Genomic DNA, 25,491 nt, shown 5'->3' with positions numbered 1-25,491 from the left:
GTCACTGCTGGTGGGAATGCCGACTAGTTCAGCCCTTTTGGAAAACAATATAGACCATTCTCAAAAAACTAGAGGTTGAGCTTCCATTTGACCCAGCAATACCACTTCTGGGAATATATCCCAGAGGAGCAAAAAAGTATAGTCGAAATGACATCTGCACTTATATGTTCATTGCAGCACTGTTTACAATAGCCAGAATCTGGAAAATACCCGAGTGCCCTAGAACAGATGACTGGTTGAAGAAACTTTGGTACATCTATACAATGGAATACTATGCAGCTGTTAGAAAAAAAAAATGAGGTCATGAAGTTTGCATATAAGTGGATCAACATGGAAAGTATCATGCTAAGTGAAATGAGTCAGAAAGAGAGAGACAGACATAGAAAGATTGCACTCATCTGTGGAATATAGAATAATAGACTAGGAGTCTAACACCCAAGAATAGTAGAAATAAGTACTAGGAGGTTGACTTCATGGCTTGGAGGCTGGTCTCTCATTCTGGGCAACTCAGAGAAGGGAACACCAAGTAAAATGTGATCGGAGGTCATGCGGAGGAGGGGTGACGCGTGCTGAATATAGACTAGAGACTAAACACAATGGCCGCTCAACACCTTTATTGCAAACCACAACACCTAATCAGAGAGAGAGAACGAAAGGGAATACCCTGCCATAGTGGCAGTTTGGGGTGGGGGGAGACGGGACTGGGGAGGGTGGGAGGGATGCTGGGTTTACTGGTGGTGGAGAATGGGCACTGGTGAAGGGAAGGGTTCTCGAACTTTGTATGGGGGAAACATGAGCACAAAAATGTGTAAATCTGTAACTGTACCCTCACGGTGATTCACTAATTAAAAATTAAAAAATTTTAAAAAAAGAATTCAGTGTCATTCGTACTTGAACGTTTGTCTTCTGCTGTTTAATTCTGAGCAAACTACTTAAACAAGAGCAATGCTTGTAAAGCGCCTAGCGTAGTTAATTGGCACACGACATATTAATTGCTTAATGGGCAGCAATGATTAACTACAGACATCCTGAAAAGCAGTAATCTCTCCATGTGCTGAAATTGGCTGTCACAGACAGGGTAGCATTCCTCAACCTTTTTTACACTTGCAAGGGGGCACCAATCCTGGCATATCGGTCCACTAACAGGCAGTTATAACCGAGACGGTTAGGTAGATCGGTGATTTTTTTCAACTTGTCTCCACCTGCGGACAGTGGCCCGATGGTTGCAAATAGTGCATCAGTGGTTGGAGAGCCTGGACTAGGGTTAATCATTTCAGATCCTGCGATAGTTATTTCCCATCTATTCTCTTTTATACTCTGCCTCTAGCTGAGTGTGTGTGTTGGGGGGGGGGAGGGAATTGGCCCCATATAATGTTAAAGAAACCAGAAATAGAAGGCTTCAGTGTAGTTGTGACAGCTGGGGGGCAGAGGGGTGGGGGTGGGGGGTTTGGAATCCGACGCTGTAGTCTTGGCATCCAAGATCAGACGGGTGTGCAGTGCTAGCCTTAGTCAACAGTGGGGTCCTAGACAGTACGTTCACCAGGACAAATGAGAGTGGCAAGACCGTTGTCCATCGCTACCCCCTGCACCGACAAGCCTTCCACAAAGCTTATTCCTAGCTTTCGCCAGCACCCAGCCGGGTCAGCTGGGAGCTCTGCGGGCTGCAAAGGTGCTAAGAGAAGCCACGCAGGAAAGTAGACCTACTGGCTGGGAAGGAAGTGACGGCTCTGTCTCCAGGCAACGCGCCGGGGGCGGGGCTGGGTGGGCTGTTCCCAGGCAACGTCACGGGGGTGGGGCTGGGCGGGCTCAGTATCTAGGCAACGCTCGAGGGCGGGGCTTAGCGTCACTGAGGCGCGACCGCTCCGGCCCCGCGGGCCGGTCGGAGCCGCGGGCTGGGGCGGAGCCTTCGCCTCCGGAAGCGTGATGCCTTGAACCTGGGTGAGCTTTGCGGCGCTGTCCTTTCGCCGGTGACGAGGACCCTCCCGCTGGGAGTAGAAAGCTGGGCTTCTTAGGGCTTGAGGACACCGGTCCCACCCGCCCTGCGGTCCTTTTCAGGCCTTTCTGCTTAGGGCGCGCGGCAGCTAGTTTAGGAGCTCCCTGCCTTGGGTGCAGCCGACCTGGCGGATTCCAGTAGCCGGAGGTGGGGGTGGGGGCGGGTGGAGGTGGCAGGTCCGGTTTGGAGGCTGATTCCAGGGAACCTGGAGACTTTTTTTTCATCCCCCTTGAACCGCGAGCTGGTTTTAAATAATGCAGCCCGGGGGCGGACGTAGCTGTTGCTTATAGATGGGCAGGTGCCCCCGATGGGACGCGGGAGGCCGAACGGGGGGCAGCGGGTGAGCCCGGTTGCTGTGAGAGATCCGGGGCGCGTCCGCCCCGCCCCCCAACACCAAATACCCAGAATTGGATTCCGTGTACCTAGGGCGATCGCTCTGCAATAACCTAGCTGATCCTAGGCCTTGCCTTCGCCAGCTGAAAGCCGGCTGACACCAAACGACTTTTTCTTGCTAGTAATTGGGACTCTTTCTGGAGCGGAAGGCTTGAAATGATTCAGTTGGTTATGCGTGCATTTACTAGTTTTCTTAAAAATGTCCCCGCCCCTTTTTAATTGCACCATCAGTCTGTTCGGAGCGGGTCCTTTCCCCTACGGACATTTAGTGCATTTATGAAACTGCCGCCGCATTTAGGTGGTGTGTCATTCCTAGCTCTTTAGCCGGAAGCTTTTCTTCTCCTCCCAACCCTTCCCCGCTCTGTCTTTTGTGCTGTAAAACGAGCTCCTTCCACTTAGAATTTCGTCTAGGGACCCGGGGTGAGCCTTGGCTCAAAGTGTTTACTTTACTCACCCCTGTGCTGACGTCGCTCAGGGAGAAGGGGGAGTTTTCTGAATACAGAACTCAAAGATAGTACGATCTGTGTCCTCTGATACTGCCTGGCTGCACTTTCAAAGTGTTTTCCTCTGGAACAAGATTGTATGTGGCCAAGAAGCATTTGGTCCCAGTGGACTTTATATTTGATGTGTGTGTGACAGATTTTTTTCTTAATGCACTTCTAAACTTGCATATCCCTTTACCAATACGATAGGAGAGGTCCACCTGGAGAGAATTCTTCCAAGCCTAATTCGTGTGTTTATTCATAGAAATAAAATGTATTTAGTAAAGACATAGGTGCTATCACAATCAACATATCCACCCCTACCCACATTTAAGTCTTGTTTTGATTTGGATTGGTTCGGTGTTGGGGGCCATACCCACCCGTGCTCAGGGTTTACTCCTGGCTCTGCACTCGGGGATCTGTCCTGGCAGACAGCGGGGAGGACCATATGGGATGCCGGGAATCGAACCTAGGTAGGCCGTGTGCAAGCCAAGTGCCTACCTGCTGTACTCCAGACCCTAAGTATGGTTTTTGTTTGTGGCTGCTGGGGGGAGGGGGAAACACACCTAAAATCTGCTCTTTTATTGGGGGAGGGGCTGTTTTGTAATGAAAATAATTGACTATTTCAATTACTTTTTTTGTAAATAAGTTGATAAAAATTTGATGGAGAATAGGTTTCAGAGAGGTTTTAAATACCACAACACTTGTGAACTAGTTATCTACTTGCATCTTCAGACTCTTTATTTCATTTATGAATTAAATTATGGAGTTTGGAAGTTTGTTTTCTGTGGGAAGTTTTTGTTCTTTTTTTTTAATGAGTTGCTCATGTTTTTTACAAAAATATTTGAGCTACAGTAATCCTGATAGAAAAAAATGATTATGAGTGTGTTACCACCCACTAGGGAATGTGGCATTTTTGGAATCCTTGATATTCTTATGAGTTTGAAAACAACAGTTGTTCTTTATTTAGAAAATCTTTCAGATTTTTTTTTGAAAGCATGTTATTATCCAGCCAGAAAGGACTAAATTATAGTATGAGAAATGCTGGTTTCTTCAGAAACGTTGACCAGAAGTCCAATTTATATATGTACTTAATGACAGATTCTAACATATTTATATTTTCATATTTATATTTTCCTGTATTTGGGTTTACTTGGAGGAGGCATACCTGGCAATGTATAAGTATGTCTCCCAGTTTGGTACATGGGGATCCTTGAGGGGTCATGTGGTGCCAAGGGATCAAACCTGGGGCTCCTGCATGCAAAGTATGGACCCTGGCTTTTGCTATATCCTTTAGGGTTCTGGTAGCTTTTGTATTCTTCCCGTTTGTATCCAGGAATCTTCTAATTTCTTCTTTGATTTCCTCTTTTACCCTGTGTGTTGCATTTGAGTTTTTTCTGACTTTGTTTGTGGTTTATTTCCATCTTTATAGCATTGTGGTCTGAGAGGAGACTTGATATGATTTCTATTTTCTTGATTTTGTGTAGACTTGTTTGTGAACCAAAATGTGATGTATCTTAAAGAATGACCCGTTTTCACTGGAGAATAATGTATACTGGGCTTTTTGAAATGGAGAGCCCCATATGTATCTATGAAGCCCTTAATGTTTCCATTTAGTTCTTCTGATCATTATATAATGTTCCTCTTTGAAGTCTGTTTTGTCTGATGTAAGTGTAATTATCTTAACCTTCTAAAGTATTATGTTTACCTATACGATTGTTGTTCAGCTTTTAACTTTTGAGCCTATTTATCATGGCAGTTTAAGCAACAGAAGGGTGAATTCAATTTTCCAATCCATTTAGCTGCTAGACTGCCATTTTATTGTAGAGTGTAGGTCATTAACACTAAACAAAATTGGGGCTGGAGCGATATAGCATAACGGGTAGGGTGTTTGCCTTGCACGCAGCTGACCCGGGTTTGATTCACAGGATCCCATATGGTTCCCCTCCTCACCCCCAGCATCGCCAGGAGTAATTCCTGAATGCATGAGCCAGGATTAACCCCTCTGTATTGCTGGGTTTGACCCCCCAAAAAAGCAAAAATAAAAAACCACTGAACAAAATTGAAAAGGAAGAATTTGATATCATACTTTTGTATGCATTCTAGGTATTTGTTTAGTCTTTGTTTCTATGGTCTCTTATTTGCCTTTTAGATGCATTCAGTTTGTGCATATTGCAGTGTTGGTTTAGTGCCCAAGAACTTCTTTAGAATTTCTTTGTCAGTAAAGTTTTATCCACTTCTTTGTATCTGATTGATAACCTCACCAAATAAAGTAATCTTGATTCTCTAGTCATTCAGTTCATTGACCATTTTATTCAGTGCTTTGACTCTATCCTACCATTCAGCGCATTGAGTGCCTCTGTGCAATCATTCAGTACATGGGCTATATCCTACATTTCCTTGCCTGTAGGTTTCCTTACAGAGATCTGCTGTGAGTTTTATAGATACTCCTTTAGAAGTAAGTTTTTACTTTGCTTTTGCTATTCTGTCCTTGGCTGTTGCCATCTTAATTATGATGTATCTTAATGTTCTCTGAGTTTATTCTGTTTGAAACTCTACATTTCTTAGCTCATGGTGTATGGACTATTCTCAGATTGGAGACGTTTGGGACTAGACTTTCTCCCACCAAATCTTGAATTTCTCCCATCAGAACTATCTACCCCATTCTTTCCTCCCATTCTTTTAGAAATCCCTATAATACAATACAAACTTTATTTCTTTTATGGATTTCCCTACAGATAGCCTACATTTTTTTCATTATTTCTGATTCTTTTTCTTACTTCTGTTCTTTTTTGAATGATTTTTTTGCATCTTGTCTTCAAGCACACTGATTCAGTTCTTTGCTTTCATCAATCTGTTCCTTATTCCCTCCACTGTGTTCTTTAGTTCTACTATTCTCTTCAGTTTAGTGACTTCTGATTGAAGTTTTCCCAAGACTCATTCCTTGTTGGAGTTCTTTATACTAGTTTCTTCATTTCAGTGAACAAAATAGTTATAAAATACAACCTAACTGTTGTTGTTATACTTTCAATTCCTCATTAGAGAGAGTTGAAATTTCTGATGTGTTGGATAAATTTGGAGTAGAGAGAGTGTTAGACCACAGCCAGCCATGCTTGGGGGTACTTCTGTCTCTGCCTGGGAGTGGGGGTCACACTTGATGGTGCTTGGGGGATCATCTGGTTCTGAGAATTGAACTGGGTTGACAGCATGCAAAGCAAGTCTCTTAAACCTAGCACTGTCTCTGACTAATATTTTAAACCAAAATATCATTCTTACATAGAATTGTTTCTACCAAATCATTCCAATTTGTTTCATATTTATTTCCAGAAAGAAAATAGTTATAAAATATATTTTTGTAGGAAGTTTGTCCATTATTAAATTTTATTAGACTACATTAATATTTTTTGCATTTTATTTTAAGCAGCATGGTTTATAAGACTGTTACTGGTATGGTTTCATACATAAATATTCCAGCACCATGGACACTAGGGTGTCCACGCCCCTCCAGCGTTGTCCCAGTGCTGTTTTCCTCTCTGTTCCCCATTATCCCCTGTGGTCAGCTTTCTTTTTTTTAAATTTTAATTTAATTTAATTTTTATAAAATAGTTCACAATACTTGGTTACATTTAATATTCAAACACCAATACCACCACTATTACACCTTCCCATCACCATATTTTCGATGTTTCCATCCTGAATCCCAATCCCTGCCCCAAAACAGAACCGAAATAATTTATTTTGTATTGTTTGTTATGAATAAACTGCCAAAAATGCTCCAAGAAACTTTCCTTAGAGGACAGTGTATGAAGATTGTTGTATTTTACCCAGGGCCATTAAGCCTTTCTATAGGAGACTACTAATATGTTGTTAAGGTTTGAGCCTGTGTAAAATATATTTCCCTCTAATATTGGCTGCCTTCTACTTTACACCCTGTCACATGTGGTACGATACTCTTGGAGTATGAGTGGCGTGAGGTATGAGATGTCCCATGACCACAAGTGCCATTTACTTGTGGTTTACTCATGGGTGAGGCTCAGCCCTGTTGTGGACAGCGCCTGTGAGCAGTGAGCATGGCGGCGGTTGAGTTTTGGAGGTTTTCAGCTGCTGGGGCTTGGTCCCTTGGGGCAGGGAAGGACCTCACTCACCTCCCTCCCGGGTGTCTCAAATGAAACAGCCTGGCACAGGGTCTGGCGGCATGGCTATGGTGATGTCATTTTATGCTCTCTTCTGAGAGAAAAGGACAGTGAGTGTGGTAAGCTTTCTACCAGTTTCTGTTCTCAGTTTCTGTTTCCTTTGAGCATCCAATATTCCTTTACCATGTTTATATCCCACAATGGGCTGGAGCGGTAGCACAGCGGTAGGGCATTCACCTTTCACGCAGCCAACCCGTGTTCGATTCCTCTGCCCCTCTTTGGGAGCCCGGCAAGCTACCAAGAGTATCGCACCCGTGTGGCAGAGTTTGGCAAGCTACCCGTGGCATATTGGATATGCCAAAAACAGTAACAGTAAGTCTCACATTGAGAGACGTTACTGGTGCCCGCTGGAACAACTCAATGAACCACAGGATGACAGTGACAGTGACAGATATCCCACAATATGTTAATATTTTCAGTTGAGGTAGCATTATCTGCAACATTGTATAGGTTTCAGGTGTACAGTTTCTTACCTCAATAAGTGTACATGAGGTCCATCACCAAGTGGTACATTCTTTTATTAATGTGGAATCTGCTTAATATATTGTCACCATTCTGTTTTCTGTAACTAAAATAAAACTTACTTCCTCTTCAGATGTTTAAACAAACCTATCGCAATGTTACCAAACTATGATAGCCTAGAATAATTTTCTTTTCTTTTCTAGATCTGTAACATTTTGTGTGCTTTTAAGAGTTTGCTCAATGATGAGTTCCCTTTAAGAATGTGATTGTTTAGGACTGATAACAGAATTTCAGTATGGCATAACTAACATATTATAGCGTTAGACTAGTCCTGATCCTGGAAATCTACTTCTCATGGGATTAGGATATTTTTAGCACTGATGTATTATACCCTAAATTCATCTCTTTTTCTTTGGATACAGTTGTGAATCTACTTCACCATGTTCAAAAATATATAATTTTATCTTCATGTATATATTTTTAGTGACCTGCTCTTCCTCAATAACTTCCTTTTAGTTAAACTGTTATGTAAGATCTATCATTGCCAAGTAGGCTCACACTTACTTAAAATGGTAATTGTTAACTTTATATTTTAGTACAACTGTACTTTTTCTTTAAAAAAGGAATAGGATAAGCTCATATGATACCTTATATTTTAATTCCAAAAGCAAAATTTTTACATTTATGGTTACACATTTATGCAGCGGTAGCACCCTATCCACTGTATCTCTCTATCCCCTAAGATGGAATTTTTTATGGGGGATTTCAGATACTTTATCATTGTTATGTGCTTTTCTTTTACAGATTAATTTAAAATAACTAACCATAAGCTCTATGACTTTGTTGCTCCAACCCACCCCCCCACACCCCCCTGCCTCTCTCCCTCTTTTGGTTTTTGGTTCTGGGATTACATCTAGCGATGCTCAGGGCTTCTCCTGGCTTTGCACTTCGGGGTCACTCCTGATAGGCTCAGGGACCATATGGGGTACCAGGGATTAAACCTGGCACATGCAAGGCAAATACCTTATCCACTGTACTAACTCTCCAGCCTCTCCTGCCTGAGCTATTCTGTATCTTCATCTATAAAAATGTTTACATGGGATTTAAATGACCAAATCCATGAATATATGTAAAGTACTCAGAGAACTCTTACACAGTGGAATTGGCCAACAAAGACCAATTGCTTTCACTAAGTGGTAGTTACAATAATAGTAGCGGTAGCAGTAGTAGTAGTAGTAGTGAATTGAAAGATGTTTCACATTCAGCTATAAAAATGTTACCATAAAGTAAATACTCAGTTCATCTTTTTTTAAAAATTTTAACTTTAGTCTCAATGTTTGATATTCAGCAAGTCATTATTTTTAAAAAATACTATTTGAAATTTAAAATCCAAATATTTTCTCACCACCATATACAGAATTATCTTTCAGAAATTTAGAGTGAGGACTACCACAGGCCTTACAAGACCCCACAAAAATCACATGGCCTTCCCTTGAAGCATGTTAGGACAGACATTCTTGCTGGAGGTCTGTGGCTCTTATGCCTATAATGTGTGACCTGAGAATGATGTTGTAAATATCCAGTTGGATTTTGGCAGAAACAAGGTTCCTCACCACTGCCTTAGAATAAGTGGTTTTTAGATAAATGCTTGTGAATAAAATTGTTAGTCAATTCAGTAACTTATTAATCTTTTAAAAGTAGGTTCTTAAGTTACTGGTCTGAAATATTGCCTTTGAGAAAATAGTTACATTATCTCTAAGTTGAAAACACAGAAGTTAATTTAAAAGAAAACACAAGAATTTAAAAATAAAACATGGAATATAGTTAAATAGCAAAAGAACTTTTAAAACAGAAAATGTGGGGTGATTAAATTATCTGAACATTTTTTAGTTGTTTAGTTTTTATAAATCAAAAATATGTTAAACTTCCATATATTTAAAACTTAAATATAACTTGCACATGTATAAAGTAACTAAGCAACAAGTTTTTTTAAGCTTGTATAATCATTCCATGATCCAATATGTATACTAATAGTTGAGAATATGAACATTAGGATCTAAAACCATGAATTCAAAGTTTACTTCAACCACTTGCCAACAGTTTAATCTCAGATAAGCCAGTTTGATATTTCCTTATCTGTAAAATAGAAACAAAAATGCTTCTTAGGTTGTTGTAGGATATAAATAAGATAATATATGGAAAGAATTTAATTGGAATCTGACTCATGTTAAATAGGAAATATTTTTAGGAAAATTGCATGAGGTAAACAAGTTTCCTATTAAATACCTTGAATGTCTGTGTGTGTTTAATGGTTTTTGACTTGGTATGAAAATAGAAATTAGTGGCTTCTCTCTGAACAATAACACATGAATTCTGTTTTTTCATTTAGCTATCTGATCAACAAAAATAGACATATAAATCTTTAAAATATATAACCTTTAAAATTCTGCTTCAGGCTCATGTAAGTCTTCTGAACCCTCACTTAAAGGTATTCCTGATTTTGCTTTATTTTCTTGATGAGATTGGCATACAATTGTTTTTGTATTATATATAAAAATAACTTTTTACATATATTTGACAGAAACTATGTGAAGCACCACTTTCTGAATTTGAAAAGCCACCATTTCATCATGGGACAGCAAATTTCGGATCAGACACAGTTGGTTCTTAACAAATTACCTGAAAAAGTAGCAAAACATGTTATATTGGTTCGAGAGAGTGGCTCCTTGACTTATGAAGAATTTCTTGGGAGAGTAGCTGAACTTAATGATGTGTAAGGCTTATTCTTTTCATTTTATTTTTCACTGGTATATGCCCTATATATATCATGACTGTGTGTGAGGAAGCCCAAAATATCCATTGATAAGTCTTTTCAACAGCATTTAACAATTTAAATATTTAAATATTGAGCATCTACTATGATATTGTAATTGGTTACTTATAGTTATATTGTTAGGGGCCCAGGTTGATAGTGCATGCTTATGTACCTTGGTGTGATCCTTGGTGCCATATGGCTCCCTTAGCTCCACCACATAGAGTCCTGGTGGCCCCATGAGCAGCACTACATCCTCAGGCCCAGATAACCCCCCAGCTCCTGAGAACTGCTTGGGGACCCCCAAAAAAACAATATACAAACATGTATTATTTATATGTTACAGATACAGGAGAGACAATAGGAACTTAAAATGAATTTGGATCACAGACATACAGATTGACTCTTCTTGGAAAGCAGTTAAGAAAGCAGTTAGGTAGCACTTAATAGAAGTGCTTTCATAGGATGACACTCCAGAGATAGGTTTCTAGGAGTCAAAGAATACCCAGTTTCTGTGCCTCAACCAGTTTAGTGGATTAATAAGTGAAAATGCTATTCAATGAGATGTTATTTTGCCAGAGAGATACATGGATAGTAATCATTTGTCATCATTGAGAAATATGATTTCACTGATATTTTTATTAATTTTTTTTCTTTTTTTTCTTTTTTGGGTCACACCCGGCAATGCACATCGGTTATTTCTGGCTCTGCACTCAGAAATTACTCCTGGCAGTGCTCAGGGGACCATATGGGATGCTGGGAATTGGACCTGGGTTGGCTGCATGCAAGGCAAACACCCTACCGGCTATGCTCCAGCCCCTCACTGATATTTTTAATAAATCAAAATCTGAATAGATTTCAAAGTGGTTCTATAAATTTATCTTTTTAAAGAGCCTATCTTTTAGAACTTAGCCTTCCCCTCGCCTTTTTTTTTGTTTTTTAAAAAGCCAAGTATCAGAATTGAGTCCAGGGCTCGTTCCCTTAAGATGGGTGCCTTTATTGTTCACTTGCATCCCCAGACCAGATCTTAGTCTTTTTGTTATGAATTTATTCTTTAACAATTTTATATAAAACCACTCCCAGTGGTGCTCAGGGGACTAGGGACCACTGCAAACAATGCTACCTCCAGCAGCGCAGGCCTCATAGCTCAGGCCTGGGTTTTGGTGCTTGGACATAGTAGTCACCAGGGCCACACTTGATGGTGCTGGTGGGCATAAGGGCTATATACCTGGTAGTTCTGGGGGTGGGGAATGCATGTTGTGTCAGCACATTCAGGGCCTCACACACACCGAGCATATGCTCTACCATTTGAACCATACCCCCAGTCCTGTCATTGCCTTTTAAATTCAATCTTAAAAGTTCCTTCTTAGGGGCTGGAGTGATAGCACAGCAGGTAGGGCGTTTGCCTTGCACGCTGCCGACCCAGGTTCCATTCCGAGCATCCCATATGGTCCCCTGAGCACCGCCAGGGGAGATTCCTGAGTGTATGAGCCAGGAGTGACCCCTGTGCATCGCCGGGTGTGACCCAAAAAGCAAAAAAAAAAAAAAAAAGTTCCTTCTTAGTCTGTGTATTTCAGCTAGCATCACTGAGCATATGCTTTGTTGCAAGGCCTTCTGCTGAGGGTTGAACATTCTGAGGGCTAAAATGATTATCCAAATATTAATGTATCTTCAACTAGTTCTGGGTATGAAGCTCTTTCCACTATCCTGGTAGCTCTCCTTTAGCCCATTAAGTATCAAAATCACTGAGCAGTCAAGTACCACTTAAATGAATTTTCAGTTGCTGTTAACAGTTTAGTGTAGGATACATGAACTTGCTCCTTAAGCAAGTTAATGTGTCAAATGATGAAAGACATACTTTGTCATCCTGAACACATTGGATGAGGAGACCAAAATATTATATTTTCTGGACATGGAATAGTATCTACTGTTATTAGCCATTCTATAAGAATAAAATTGAACCTTAAAATTTATTTTAGAAGGCTGTATTTTTAAGAACATAGGATTTCTTTTTTTAAAAAAATCCTGGGTATATATACATATACATGTACAAATATGTATATATTTTTATATATGGATTTTATATGTATAGATGCATATAAAATGGAAATGTCTGTGTCTCTGGAGAGTTCGTGGTAAAGGAGATGCTGATAGAATTTACATTTTACTGTGTATATGTGTTTATTGTATAATCTTTTATATTAAAATGTATCCATGGTTGGGGCTGGAGCAATGGCACAGTGAGTAGGGCATTTGCCTTTCATACAGCCGACATGGGTTCGAATCCCAGAAGCCCATATGGTCCCCTGAGCACTGCCAGGGGTAATTACTGAGTGCAGGGCCAGGAGTAACCCCTGCACATCACTGGGTGTGACCCAAAAAGAAAAAAAATGTATCCATGGACTTTAGAGCTATTATTTTACTTTTTTTTAAGATCATACAAATGGTAGTATTTGAAGCATTACTTCTAGGACTGTATGTTTAAGAAGTAAAATTGGATTGGTAAATTAATCTTACCATTAACCTGGAATACAGTTATCTTTATTATAATTCATATGACAATTTATCAATCTTTAGAATCATGGAATTTATATAATAAACTTCATCTAGTATATAAAATTTTGCCTTGAGATACCAGATAGAATTCATCCTATGAAAGCATCTACAAGTTCTGTTTACTGTTTGATACAGAGGTTATGTTTAAGAATGTGTACCTTTTATTTACCACAGGAGGTTTCAGACTGGATTGGATTTTTTAAACTAATTTTCCTGAGCTCATGGGTGTCGTGCAAGTGCAATGCTATCTGAAAACTATAAAATCAATCCTATGCAGAAGTATGGCTTGATAGCTAGAAAACTAAACTGAGAATTGGCATGGTTGAATTATTTTCCACACTGAGACTTTGTTACCTAAAGCTAGTTGCTTAATTTTTGATGCCTCAATTTATTTAGCTGTATGTCACTTGGTTAAGTTAATCCTCTTAAAATATTATATTTCTTTGTTACAATCCTGTGACTCTTTTAAATTAAATTTTCCTTCTGTTTTGAAGTGTTTCTCACACGTTCATGGCACTATTGTGTTATGTAACTTCATAAAATTTACAAATGTGTTTTGTCTTTTCAGAACTGCTAAGATAGCTTCTGGCCAGGAGAAACACCTTATCTTTGAGGTACAACCTGGCTCTGATTCCTCTGCCTTTTGGAAAGTGGCTGTACGGGTGGTTTGCACCAAGGTGAGAGTGATAGAGATTTCCAACTCTGAGTTTAAACTTGGTGATTAGAGCTACAGTTAAAGATCAAAAGATGGCTTAAATGACTGGACTGCATTCTTTGTATGCAGGAGCCCCCGCTGCTTTGCAGGTGCTTTGCTGCTGAGCGATCTTAAATTTCATGTCTTAAGTATGAGGAAATTGCCTCAACACTAAATAGGATAATGCCTAATTGACACTATGGGGTTATTTTAAGTAATTAAATGAGTTGAATTTTGGGGCTGGTGGGGTAGTATAGTGGATATGGCACTCACCTTGCATGTGTTTGACCCAGGTTAGATCTCTGGGATTTTATATGTCCTTCCAATCCGTGCCAGGAGTGGTCCCCTGAGCTCAGAGCCAGGAGTAAGTTCTGAGTACCACCAGGTGTGGCCCCCAAACAAAACAAAACAAAACAAAAGGTGTTGAATTTGGGTAAGTACTTTGAACCACCACAAATGAGGGAACATCATGCCACTAGTCATTTGTTCAGGATCTTTTTAAATTAAATAATTTGTAAACCTTAAAGACTCCTATTCCCTCAATTGTTTGACTGTTCCACCCCACTTTTGTTAAAAAAAATGTCTTTTTTTTTCTCTTTGGGGGCTATTTTTAGATTAATAAAAGCAGTGGCATCGTGGAAGCATCACGCATCATGAACTTGTACCAGTTTATTCAGCTTCATAAGGATATAACAAGTCAAGCTGCAGGAGTTTTGGCACAGAGTTCTACTTCTGAAAACTTTGATGAAAACTCATCATCTGTAACATCTTGTCAGGCTAGTCTTTGGATGGGAAGGTAGACACTGCACAATTACTATATTTCCCTTATTTTCCAGTATGCAAGTTACTTGAATCTTATTAATAGTTTTGATATTGCTGTTGGTGACATTTCAAAATCCCACTATTTTTGTCTCGGTTTATAATGTACCCTGAATTTGATTTTGGATTATTATGTGCTTTAAGACATTGTTAAGATTATCTAACTAAAGAAAACTTAAAGGCTTACAATGTGTTTTTTTTTCTGTTAATCTGTTTTTCATGAATCCTCTCATGACATATTTGCATTTAATAACAAAGGTGGTGGTTAATGCCCCTCTTATAATTGATATTTCTGGACTTAGACAAATCCAAGAATCTGAGTTAGACAGATCCAAGAATCTGACAAAACCGTTCCAGTTTTCCTGAAGTTTTTTGACTTTTCCAACATTAAACTTTCAAATATTGGATCCAGGACTTGATAGTCCATTGAAGAATGAGCAGGTTACATGTATCACATATATTAACTGAGTTACCAAAAGTAAATTAAGTCAACCAGAGTTTTCTCTGATGGATCTTGTTGACTCAGCCCTAATGTATTACCATTCTATGGAAATGTTCTTTTCCTTCTCTATAATGCTTTTGTCAGGTGGAAAATCATAATTTAAATTTGTTATTGCTTTGATGAAAAAGTCCTATGTGGATCCAGATATGCTGACATCATTTCTCACTGTCATACTGGGTAAAAAGCAGCAATCTGTACGGACAGTATCTTTTACCTTAAAGTTAAGAATATGCTTGTAGCTGGAGAGATAGTATAAGGGTTAAGGTGCTTGTTTTGCATGCAGAGGACCCCAGTTAAATCCCTGGCACCACATATGGTCCCCCAAGCTTCTTTAGAAGTGACCCCCCAGCATAGAGCTAGGAGTAAGCCTGAAGCACTGCCAATGACAAAACCTTATGTGTGTGTGTGTGTGTATAATATATATATTATATATGCACATATATATGTATAACTTGGCCAGAATTTCTCTTTCATTGCTTCGTTTATATACTATGTAATTTCTATTTATTATTTCTTATTTTATAGGATAGTTTGGTTTTCTCACTTTGGGCTATTTAGGGTTAGTAAAATACCAAATAAGTCTGAGAATATTATGGGTAGTGTTTAGGCTTAACTTTTCTGTATTTTGTAAAGTTAATCTTTCAAATATAATTACCTGATTTTCTACCGTTTTCCTTTCATTTTTGTATAGTATTTTGAAAACTCAGAGTAGAATTTACCAGTATATTATATATATATATATAAGCTTTGTCATAGCAAAAGAAAAGAAAATAATGCTTTTCTCTTGTAGCAGTCATCATAAGGAAGGAGGTATGGATGTTACCACTTTTTATTGTGTCTTTGAAACTGGCATACTCATTGCTTGATCAGTGGATTAAGATTCCTTCTTGCCTTTTTGTGTCTTTTGCCCTTTCATTACACTAACTCATGGAACAATGGACTTTCAAATTTGAAGGTGATCTTATAGAGTATTTGCCTCGGTTAGGCCTAGATCTGAAGCATATTTCTCTTGGTGATTTATATTAATTGAGTACTTACAGGACACTAGGTATTTTGATGATGCTTCACATTAACCTCACAGTAACCTCATGGAATGCACTTATTGGCACATTTCAGGTGAAAAAAATTGAAGTTTAGACAGGTAAGTGCTATAGCTAGAAATTTGCCTAGATTGAGACACACTGCATCCTTCTAACCTCTACAGTTATTATTGCTCTGATGCATAATGATCCTACAACAGTACTTTCTAAATTGATATTCAGTGTTACTATACTTTGAGGCTTTGAGGAGCCTGAGATTCTGTCAGGCCCCTGGTGATGACTCTGCTAGTGACCCACAGATAATTCTTTGAAAAATAAGACCTACTGATCACTTGCAGCCAAATGGTAATCCAAATTGTACTTAAACACGATGCAGTTTATACAGTACTCACTGGCCCAGAAAAGCAAACTTTCTCTTAGGCTCTAAGCACTCTGAAATTTTCCCTTTTTCCCTTGACTAAGCAAAATCTAGCTTTCTTGAACCAACCCAACAAGTCTCAAATCAAATCACCTAGGTTCACATCCTGGTTCTACTCCCAACTATGCCTTCCAACATGTAATGAAACTCTCTGTAGTTTCCTTATCTTAAAAGAGAGTGAAAAAATAATGAATCTATTTCTTAGAACTGTTATGAGTCAATATTTGTAAAGTGATTAGAACAGTGCCCATTATGCAATAACAATATCTATAAGACTTAACTCTTAATACATTACTATTTCATATTCCTTAATCCCTGCATTCCACTTATTCTTTTGATTAGCTCAAATTTCATCAAATAGGTCTGTTCTCTAATATTTGAAAACTGTAAATCAAATTCTCATTTGAGCCTATCTTCTCAAGAATAAGTGTCCATATTTTATTTGCCCTTTATGTGGATCTCTTCTTTATGATGGTTTTCCTGGATAATTCTTTATCTGTCATTGCTTTTGGAGAAGAGGGCAATAGATAGAATTGAATAATGGCCCGTTTTGTTCTACATGTCATCTAACAAGAATAAAAAAAGCAAGACTTTCTCCTTTCTGGTCACTGTTCCCTGCTCAAGTGATTGTTGCACAGGTTTTACTAACTGCTTCTGTGTCTCCTGGTTTTTGTTTGTTTTTCTTTCCAGAATGGTTTTCATGAACCTCTACTCCTCACTTTTAGGCTCTAACCCTCAGAATTCTCTTACACTCTATAGATTAAACTATATTTTCTGACTGACTACCAAGTTCACAGTCTTAGCTGTAAATGTAATCTCTTCAAATAGAAGGATCTCAGTGCATGTGGGGCCTGGCGTAATATGCAGGGCCTAAAAGGCACATAAAATAGTTGAACTAAATTGTGAGTGTGTAATTATTCTTATTCACATTCATCTAGGTATTTATTTCATTTTTTATTTTGTTCAGTGGTTCTCTTTTGCCCAAACATAACATTTTATATTACCAAATTCGATGTTTTGCCCTGCAATACCCCTTACACCCTACAATTTCCCAGATGCATTGTTGAAATAAGATTCTTATTAGTTTTTTCCATCTCTAAACCAATCTCTTTTACCCTTGTGGACCAGGACCAGTCCATGGACCAGTGGTTGAAAAACACATGTCTAAACTGTCCTAGTTTTTTATTTCCAATTAATCTCTCTTAAAAGAGATTTCAGAGGTAATTTACTTCTGCCTTGATTTAACTCTGATTTCTATCTACATATCAGAAATTGCAAAGTTATTCTTCTGGAATTCAAGGATATTTTTCTCTGCTATATTTAATCAGCTCCATTTCTTCTTTTTTCCCCCCAAATCTTATTACATAGTTTTTTTTCCTACCCCCAAGTGATTTTATTTATTCACTTAGAATGTATTCTGTCATAATTCTTTTTTCTAAATCATTGTTCCAACTTAACATATACTAATTTCTTCCACTTTTACTACCACTCAGTGATGTAATAATGTACATTTGACATTTACTGAGATTCTGTTTCATGTTCAAATCTACAAAAATTTTTACATTGTACTAATGTAATATGCAGTACTATTAGCATAATCTAGTGGCAAAACTTACAAATATTCTTTTTATTTTTGTAACTACAAAAGTAATATATACTAGATGAGGAGAACCTTAAAAAATACAAAGAGAAAAAAAATACAAAGAAAATCAAGTTAAAATCAGTCCAAAAAAGCATTTATTGAAAACCTAAAATAAACTCCCTCTGTATAAAAAATTTTAGTTTATGGATAAAGCAAACAATAAATAGTTAAAATGAAGTATTTAACTCCTCAATTTGATGGAAATTAATGGAAATGCTGGTTTTGAGTCGAGATATTTGAGCTGAGTTGCTGAAGTCCTAGTTGACTAAACTCATGAGTGTTCTAAGAAAGAAAAATAACACAGTCAAGCTCCATGGTTCAAGGGCACACTGAATCATGATGGGCCGAAGATTTCACCATCTGTCATCTTTCCCAGATGAGAAGCAGACTAACCTATTTTTTTCATTTATATCCACTATAAGCATGGGAGGGCCCTGCTGGCATGGACCACTTTTAGAGAGCTTTCTATCTTGCATGGTAAGGGTACAAAGTAGAAAGCACAGTGACAGCAGAAGATATTCCTCCAGCTCAGTGTTCACATTGCAGGGTGAAGCAGCTGACGGAGGAAGAGGAATGCTGCATTTGCATGGATGGCCGAGCCGACCTCATCCTGCCTTGTGCTCACAGCTTTTGTCAGAAGTGTATTGATAAATGGTAAGATTTTTACAGCCTGCATTCTCTAGGCAAAGATCAGACTAAATAGTGCTTATTAATATACTCCAAAATTAAAATTATAGTTAAGTGTAAAAACTTTGTTCTTTCTTTAGTACTTAAAAATTTGTGGCATGCTTTCAATTGGATAAAAATGCTTATTTTCTAAAGTTTATAAAACTTAGGGTTATATCTTAGTTATGACAATAGTATAAGGAAATTTCCTGACTTGAGTCTAGAATTAATACTTCCTTTTTTCTCTCTTTTTTCCTCATTTCTTCATTCACCCTCTCTTTCTCTCTCTCTGTATATATATGTGAGTATATATATGATAAAAATAATGTGAATAGGGCTGGAGTGATAGCACAGCGGGTAGGGCGTTTGCCTTGCATGCAGCTGACCCTGGTTCGAATCCCAGCATCCCATATGGTCCCCTGAGCACCACCAGGGGTAATTCCTGAGTGCATGAGCCAGGAATGACCCCTGTGCATCGCCAGTTGTGACCCAAAAAGAAAAAAAATAATAATGTGAATATTGGATTCAGAGATCAGATAGTCAAGATGATAACTGTGTAAAATAAGAATAATTTAAGAGTATTTATAATTAACATGTATTTAAAATATAAATTAATATGTTTTGATATATAAAGCCATTAAAAATCAAATAATCTAGATAATGAACATGCCCATTATCCACAAAATTTTGTTTGTGTGGCTGGAGAAATAGTACAGCGGGTAAGGTGCTTGCCTTGCATGCAGCTGACCCAGGTTCGATCCCTGACATCCTATATGCCATGAGTAATTCATGAGTGCAGAACAAGAAGTAACCCTTGATCAAGGTTGGGTGTGTCCCCCAAAATACTTCTTTATAAAATCACATTGTAAACTTTCCTTCCCATCCTTTCTTTTCAATCTACAGCCACTAATATGCTTTTTTTTGTCACTAAAAAAAAAATTTGAATTCTAGAATTTTTGTAAGTAAAATCATGTAGTAATACTCTTATTTTTGGGGGGCTGTCTTTATTCACTCTATATGATATTTTGATACATCACCATGTTATAGTATTGAATGTGTTGCCTGTAGTATTTCCTTCCTTTTTGTTGCTTTTTGATATTTATTCTATATACAAGTTATTTATCCATGTACCTATAAATGGACACTTATTTTGCCTCTAGCTTTTGGTTGTTACAAATAAAGCTACTATCATACCCAGGTTAGTCTTTTTTTTTTTTTTTAACTGCTGTGCTAGGGGGCTAGAGCGATAGTTCAGCGAGTAGGGCGTTTGCCTTGCATGCAGCCGACCTGAGTTCAATTCCTTCGCCCCTCTCAGAGAGCCCGGCAAGCTACTGAGAGTATCTCGCCTGCACGGCAGAGCCTGGCAAGCTGCCCATGGTATATTTGATATGCCAAAAACAGTAACAAGTTTCAAAATGGAGACGTTACTGGTGACCGCTCAAGCAAATCGATGAGCAACAGGATGACAGTGACAGTGACAGTGACAGCTGTGCTGAGGGTTTACTCCTGGCTCTGCACTCAGGGATCACTCCTGGCAGGCTTGAGAGACCCTATGTGGTACCAGGGTTTGAACCCAGGTCAATTGCATGCAAGGCAAACATATTACTTACTGTACTATCTCTCTGGCCCTCATGGATTAGTCTTTTCAATGAACATACATTTTCATTTTTGAGTGGTAAATGCATAGAAGTGGAATGATTAAATCCTATGTGATAGATCTGTGGTAACTCTACAGAAGCAACTATTTTCCAAAGTACCGTTTTTACACTCCCATCAGCTGTATATGAGAATTTCAGTTGCTCCATCATTTTGGCAGTACGTAGTATGATATTTTAGTCATTCTGATGTGTGTAGTAAATTCTCCCTGGTTTTCATTTGCATTATTATGTAGGACTTGAGCAGTATTTAATTTAGAACTATTTATGCCCCCCTAAAAAGAGAAGACTCTTCAAATTACCCTACGTCAGTGAATTACAAGATTCACATAATTATGAGGCTGATGGAAGCAGACAATATCCCAGACCCTGTGGAGCTTTAGGAATTACTCCCTGAGATTTATTTTGTGGAGTCATCAGCCTCTTGGAGTTCCTCACATACACACACTGATCATTAATCCTGTGTTGCTCTCCAGAACTTCCCCTCAGTGCTCTTCTCCTCTCCTATGCTCTGGCTCCTTTTGTTCCCAGGATTCTCAGCTCTCTCTCCAGCTGGGGCTTTCTGCCCAGTCCCTGGCCTGGAAAAGAGGCACTTAGCTGGGGCAGCACTGGGATTTACCTTCCCTGCTTCCCATAGATCAGGATTATTGTTTGCCACCTGATGTCCAGTGCTAAAGGCCATTACTTCATGTGTTTTGTCCTTTGTTTTAGTTACTTTAAGTGGGAAAATAAATCTGGTTCCTGTTGCCTGGAGTAGAAACGGACTGTTTTGAAATTTTGTAACTTGTGCACTGAAGAGCACTCTCTTAATTATCTTGTAAAATATCTCCAGGGAACCAGAAATCAACCTGAATAATATATGCCAGCTCTAACTTTCACATTTAGCTTTTGGAACATAATTCTAAATTTTTGCACAAAAGCCAAAGAGAAATTGATACAATTAAATTACTCTGGCTTCAGATTTCCATGAGAGATGAAGAGAAAAACATTTTCCGAGAATGACATGTTTCTGGTTCAGATGTGCTATTTTTGAATTTTCCAAAATTATATTTGATGAGAAAAAAATTCTTTTTGGAAAACATAATGATAAATGATCAGACATTAGATCTTTTCCTCCCAGAAAAGTCATTGTGTATATAAAGTTCATTTTTTTACAGTTTTAAAACCTTGAATACTTCCATTCCATTAAAGCAAAAGACCAGGAAAAACCTAAATGTCCTCCTAAGGGATACCAGTTAAATAAATTATGGTTTATCCATGCAATAAATACTTCAAAAGAATAGACAGCTGTACTATGTGCATATGGTCTATGAGATATATATATATGTCAAGTTATAAGGGCAGTGATATATAGATTCATAAACTTGATCATTTTTAGTCTATATCTGTCTTTCCCAAAATAGACGACGTCCTCTCCCATCTTCGGGAAATGCTGGACGATCCATGAGGGCCATAATAATCTCAGTTACATTTGGAGGGGTGATTTTTTTTTTTCTCAAATAGCGGAGAATAAATCAAGTAAGTATGGAGCCTGTGCTCTAAGATATAAAAGAAACTGGTAACACTGGTTGCTCTGGGGGAAAGAATGAACGATTGTAATGAGAAGGAGAGTTTTATTTTTCACTGTGTGCTTTTATGCTGTTTGCTTACTTTAAGGTATGTCCATTTGTTACTGTTAAACAAACCTGTTTCTAAAAAATAAAAGAACAGTCATTCTCTATTTGATTCTCTTACAGGAGTGATCGGCACAGGAATTGCCCTATTTGTCGTCTGCAGATGAGTGGAGCCAATGAATCCTGGGTGGTGTCAGATGCGCCCACAGAGGATGATATGGCTAACTATATTCTGAACATGGCTGATGAGGCAGGCCAGCCCCATCGGCCCTGACCGCTGGGCAAAGACACTTTGGTCATAGAAAATACGGGGCTTTGTAGAGACACAGACACAGAATTTATTTTTTGCACTTCTGGCAAGTATTTCTTTTGATAAACTTTCCATGTCTTCCATTTGTGGTAAACTAAAATTTACTACTGTTTTAGTCACTATTTTCCTATTAGTTATCTATTCTAATAGAACTAATTGCTCTTAAATTCTTTGCTGAAGTAAAAGTTACATTTCCAGAGGCTTCTGAAACACCTTTTCAGGCCAGGAGCATTTTAGATCTTTTAGATAGGTTCCGAGTAAACCATGAATGTGAAAAAGTTGTAGCCATCTAAGAAAAAAATGGAATGACAGTTAATGTAGACTTAATTAAAGTGCATGTACTACTAGTCTATCTGCTGGAATCTAAGGAGTATCTATGCCCCCTTGTGGTTAATTATTGCTCCTTTACTGATTTTTACTTGAAATGATACACAGTTATTTCCTAATTTTGGTAGTGTTTTGAAACTGTACTTTTTACTTAAGCCTCTACCCTCCCTCCCCAGTGCTGCATAATTCGGGAGGGCTATAAAACCGGGCATGACTTTGGTATGTAAATGGATTCTGGTGGGGAACTGTCTTGGCTATTCTGGAAGAGCTTTCTCACACCTAGGAAGCTATTCTATAAAGCTGCTATCAACCCCTGCCCCCGTCTCTCATATATACAGTGTTCAGAGAGGCCAGTTACTGGTTCAGTAATGCTCAGACCCAGCAGGTGAGGGGGCGGCAACTAGGGCCAGCCTGGTGGTGCTCAGGGGCCTGAGCAGGAAATTGAACTTGGGGTCTCTGCCTGCCAGACATATGCTTCAGCCTTTTGAGATGTCTCCAGGGCCTCTAAAATCACTTTCTAGTGATGCTGTTTTGATGTTTCAGATGGAACATTTTCCTCATCACAGATCCTAAATTGTGTATTCCAAGTTTTGTAGGTACTTTTATTTTCTTAGACTGAAGGACTCTTTATGAAGTCTCAAATCTTCAAATTTATTAGACCAAGAGAAAATAAAGATCCAGAGATAGCTCAGAGGGCTAGAGCTGCCTGTTTTGCACGCTAGAGGCCTGAGTTTGATCCCCAGAACTGTATGGTTCTCTAAGCACAGCTAGGAGCAATCCCTGAACATCCGCATCTGGAGTGACCTATGAGTGTCACTGAGTGTGGTCCAAATCCTACCCTGCCCCCACCCGCCATCTCAAAAAAAGATAGAAAGACAAAACAAAACAAGGGTGTAGCCTTCTAACTATGTGTAGGTAAAACATCTCCAAAAACTAGGAGATAATTTTACTTCCTTATTATTTCATTGTACTTCAGTTTCTTTGTAAATGTTGCTTTTAAAATGTAAATTATTGTCTTTTGTTAAACATTTCAGGGTTGGACATAAAGATGTAATTCAAGTGGTAGATACATGCCTAGTTGTAATTTCCATCCCCAGCACTGCATGGCGCCACAGCATACTACCCCAGCAACACAGTTGTGTCACCTATAAAATAATTAACATTCAAAATATTGTAAAACTAGGGGCCAGAACTATAGGACAGCGGGTAGGGCATTTGCCTTGCACACAGCCAACTTGGGTTCTACCCCCAGTACCCAGTATAGTGCCCTATGCCTTCCAGGAGTGATCCTGAGTACAGAACCAGAGGTAAGCCCTGAGCACAGCAGGTATGCCCCTCCCTCACCCCCTCCACCCCCCAAAATCAATATATTGTAAAACTAGAGTCTGAAATGCCTTTTAAAAGGTATGTTACATTCCACCTAGCTTTTCTGACTAGTTGCTAATATTGCTGCTTGGTGGTAGGAGAGTTTTTTTGGTACTAAGATTTTAACAGGCATCCAAGTAAAATTATGCTTTCCTAGAACAAATGCCCGACCAAAAGTAGCCTGATTTTATGCCTTTCCACCCACCACACACACATACAACTAATTGGCTGACATTTATGATGCTCAACACCAAATGCATAAGCATCGTGAGTACTCTTGGACTCTTTATCAGCCTAGCAGTGGTTGTGTTACCTTGAGAAAATCCCTTCCTTTGATTGTAGGTCCCATTAGAAACAGACTTTGTAATCTTTGGTTTTCACACTTTATTTCAGTTTTAGAACTTTTTTCTGTCTAAAATCTTAGGATTCTTACATATACACACACACACTCCCTACACTATATGAAAGTCATATTTTAATTTCTTTACATAAACTGTACTACTGTATGTATTATAAATCGACCAATTTTCAAGTTTTAACATATTAGAAATACCCAACATTTTAGAATTTCGTGATCAGCACAGATGTATAATAGGTGTTGTTTTAAAATTAATTTTACACTCTCCTCTCCCCAATTTTTTTTTATTTCAAGTCAGATTTGCAGAACCTGACTCTCCTCCCTAGATTCTCTGTGTTCCATATGATGTATTTTGAAATCTTAGAATAGTGGCCCTTCTCAGATTTTTTTTCTATATCCAAGACTATAAATTGCCCTTTGATTTTACAATTGCCGAGTCTAATTCATATTTCTGATTTAAAAATTTCTGAAAATGAAAAGTTGCTTTACAGATTTTTGGATCTTTCCAGTTAAAGCCAGTGATTTTTTCCCCTCCCACCCCCACTGAATCTGTCACCTTTCAAGGAATCATTTAACAGTGCGCCTAGGGTCTTGCTATTTCCCAAACCTTTTTACTTTCCAGTATGAACTTCAAGATACTAACTGATCTACTGTGAAATATAAATTTTTTATTAGCCTTATTAAGTAAACGAGCACAGATTTTTGCTTACTCCCTAAACCAGGTGATAATTCTTTAGATGTAAATGTGAGGTAGGTTCTGATGTACTAATTGTACTAGTTGCAAATTTGTTTAATGTATACTTTTTGTATTCTGTACAGCGTTGACTTTTTAAAATATGAAGTACTTAAATGCACTTATTATGATAGAAAATATAATGTGTGCCTTCTAGGATTTGTGAAATAGTTTCATGAGCTCTAAGGAATTTGTTTCATAAGTTATGAAGTCTTCCCTATTCTAACTTAATAACAACGGGTTTACTTGTATTATGCTGTAGAATTTTAGTCTGAGAAAGTGGATTTGACTATGTACTGTATTTAAAATTTGAGAATAATAGAATCTGTTTAAATAGGACAGACTGATTAATGTGCAATAAATAATCTTTGCAAGTAAATTTTAACTACTTGAAGATTTTTTTCTTATCATGTAGTTTTACATTCATAAAACTAAATGTGTATTATATTCCTTAGAGA

The 25,491-nt window shown here is 38.3% G+C and overlaps 1 protein-coding gene across 1 annotated transcript; it reads left to right on the top strand.

Moving 5' to 3' along the window:
* The first annotated feature begins 1,825 nt into the window (after positions 1–1,825).
* Positions 1,826–25,418, top strand: RNF141 (ring finger protein 141). The gene is made up of 6 exons (XM_004613604.2): positions 1,826–1,938; positions 10,105–10,296; positions 13,460–13,568; positions 14,200–14,381; positions 18,553–18,660; positions 22,064–25,418. The coding sequence occupies exons 2-6, from the start codon at positions 10,154–10,156 to the stop codon at positions 22,212–22,214; spliced, it is 693 nt and encodes a 230-aa protein (XP_004613661.1). The 5' UTR covers positions 1,826–1,938; positions 10,105–10,153; the 3' UTR covers positions 22,215–25,418.
* Positions 25,419–25,491: the final 73 nt, after the last annotated feature.

The sequence above is a fragment of the Sorex araneus genome, chromosome 6, assembly GCF_027595985.1.
Source record: "Sorex araneus isolate mSorAra2 chromosome 6, mSorAra2.pri, whole genome shotgun sequence".
Classification (NCBI taxonomy): domain Eukaryota; kingdom Metazoa; phylum Chordata; class Mammalia; order Eulipotyphla; family Soricidae; genus Sorex; species Sorex araneus.
The sequence above is the reverse complement of the archived record's forward strand: the minus strand, read 5'-3'. Positions and strand labels throughout refer to the sequence as shown.

Coding starts and splice junctions, on each gene's coding strand:
- RNF141 (XM_004613604.2), top strand. CDS start 10,154: ATGGGACAGCAAATTTCGGATCAGACACAGTTGGTTCTTAACAAATTA. Junction 10,297..13,459: donor GTAGCTGAACTTAATGATGT/GTAAGGCTTATT, acceptor TTGTCTTTTCAG/AACTGCTAAGATAGCTTCTG. Junction 18,661..22,063: donor CAGAAGTGTATTGATAAATG/GTAAGATTTTTA, acceptor ATTCTCTTACAG/GAGTGATCGGCACAGGAATT.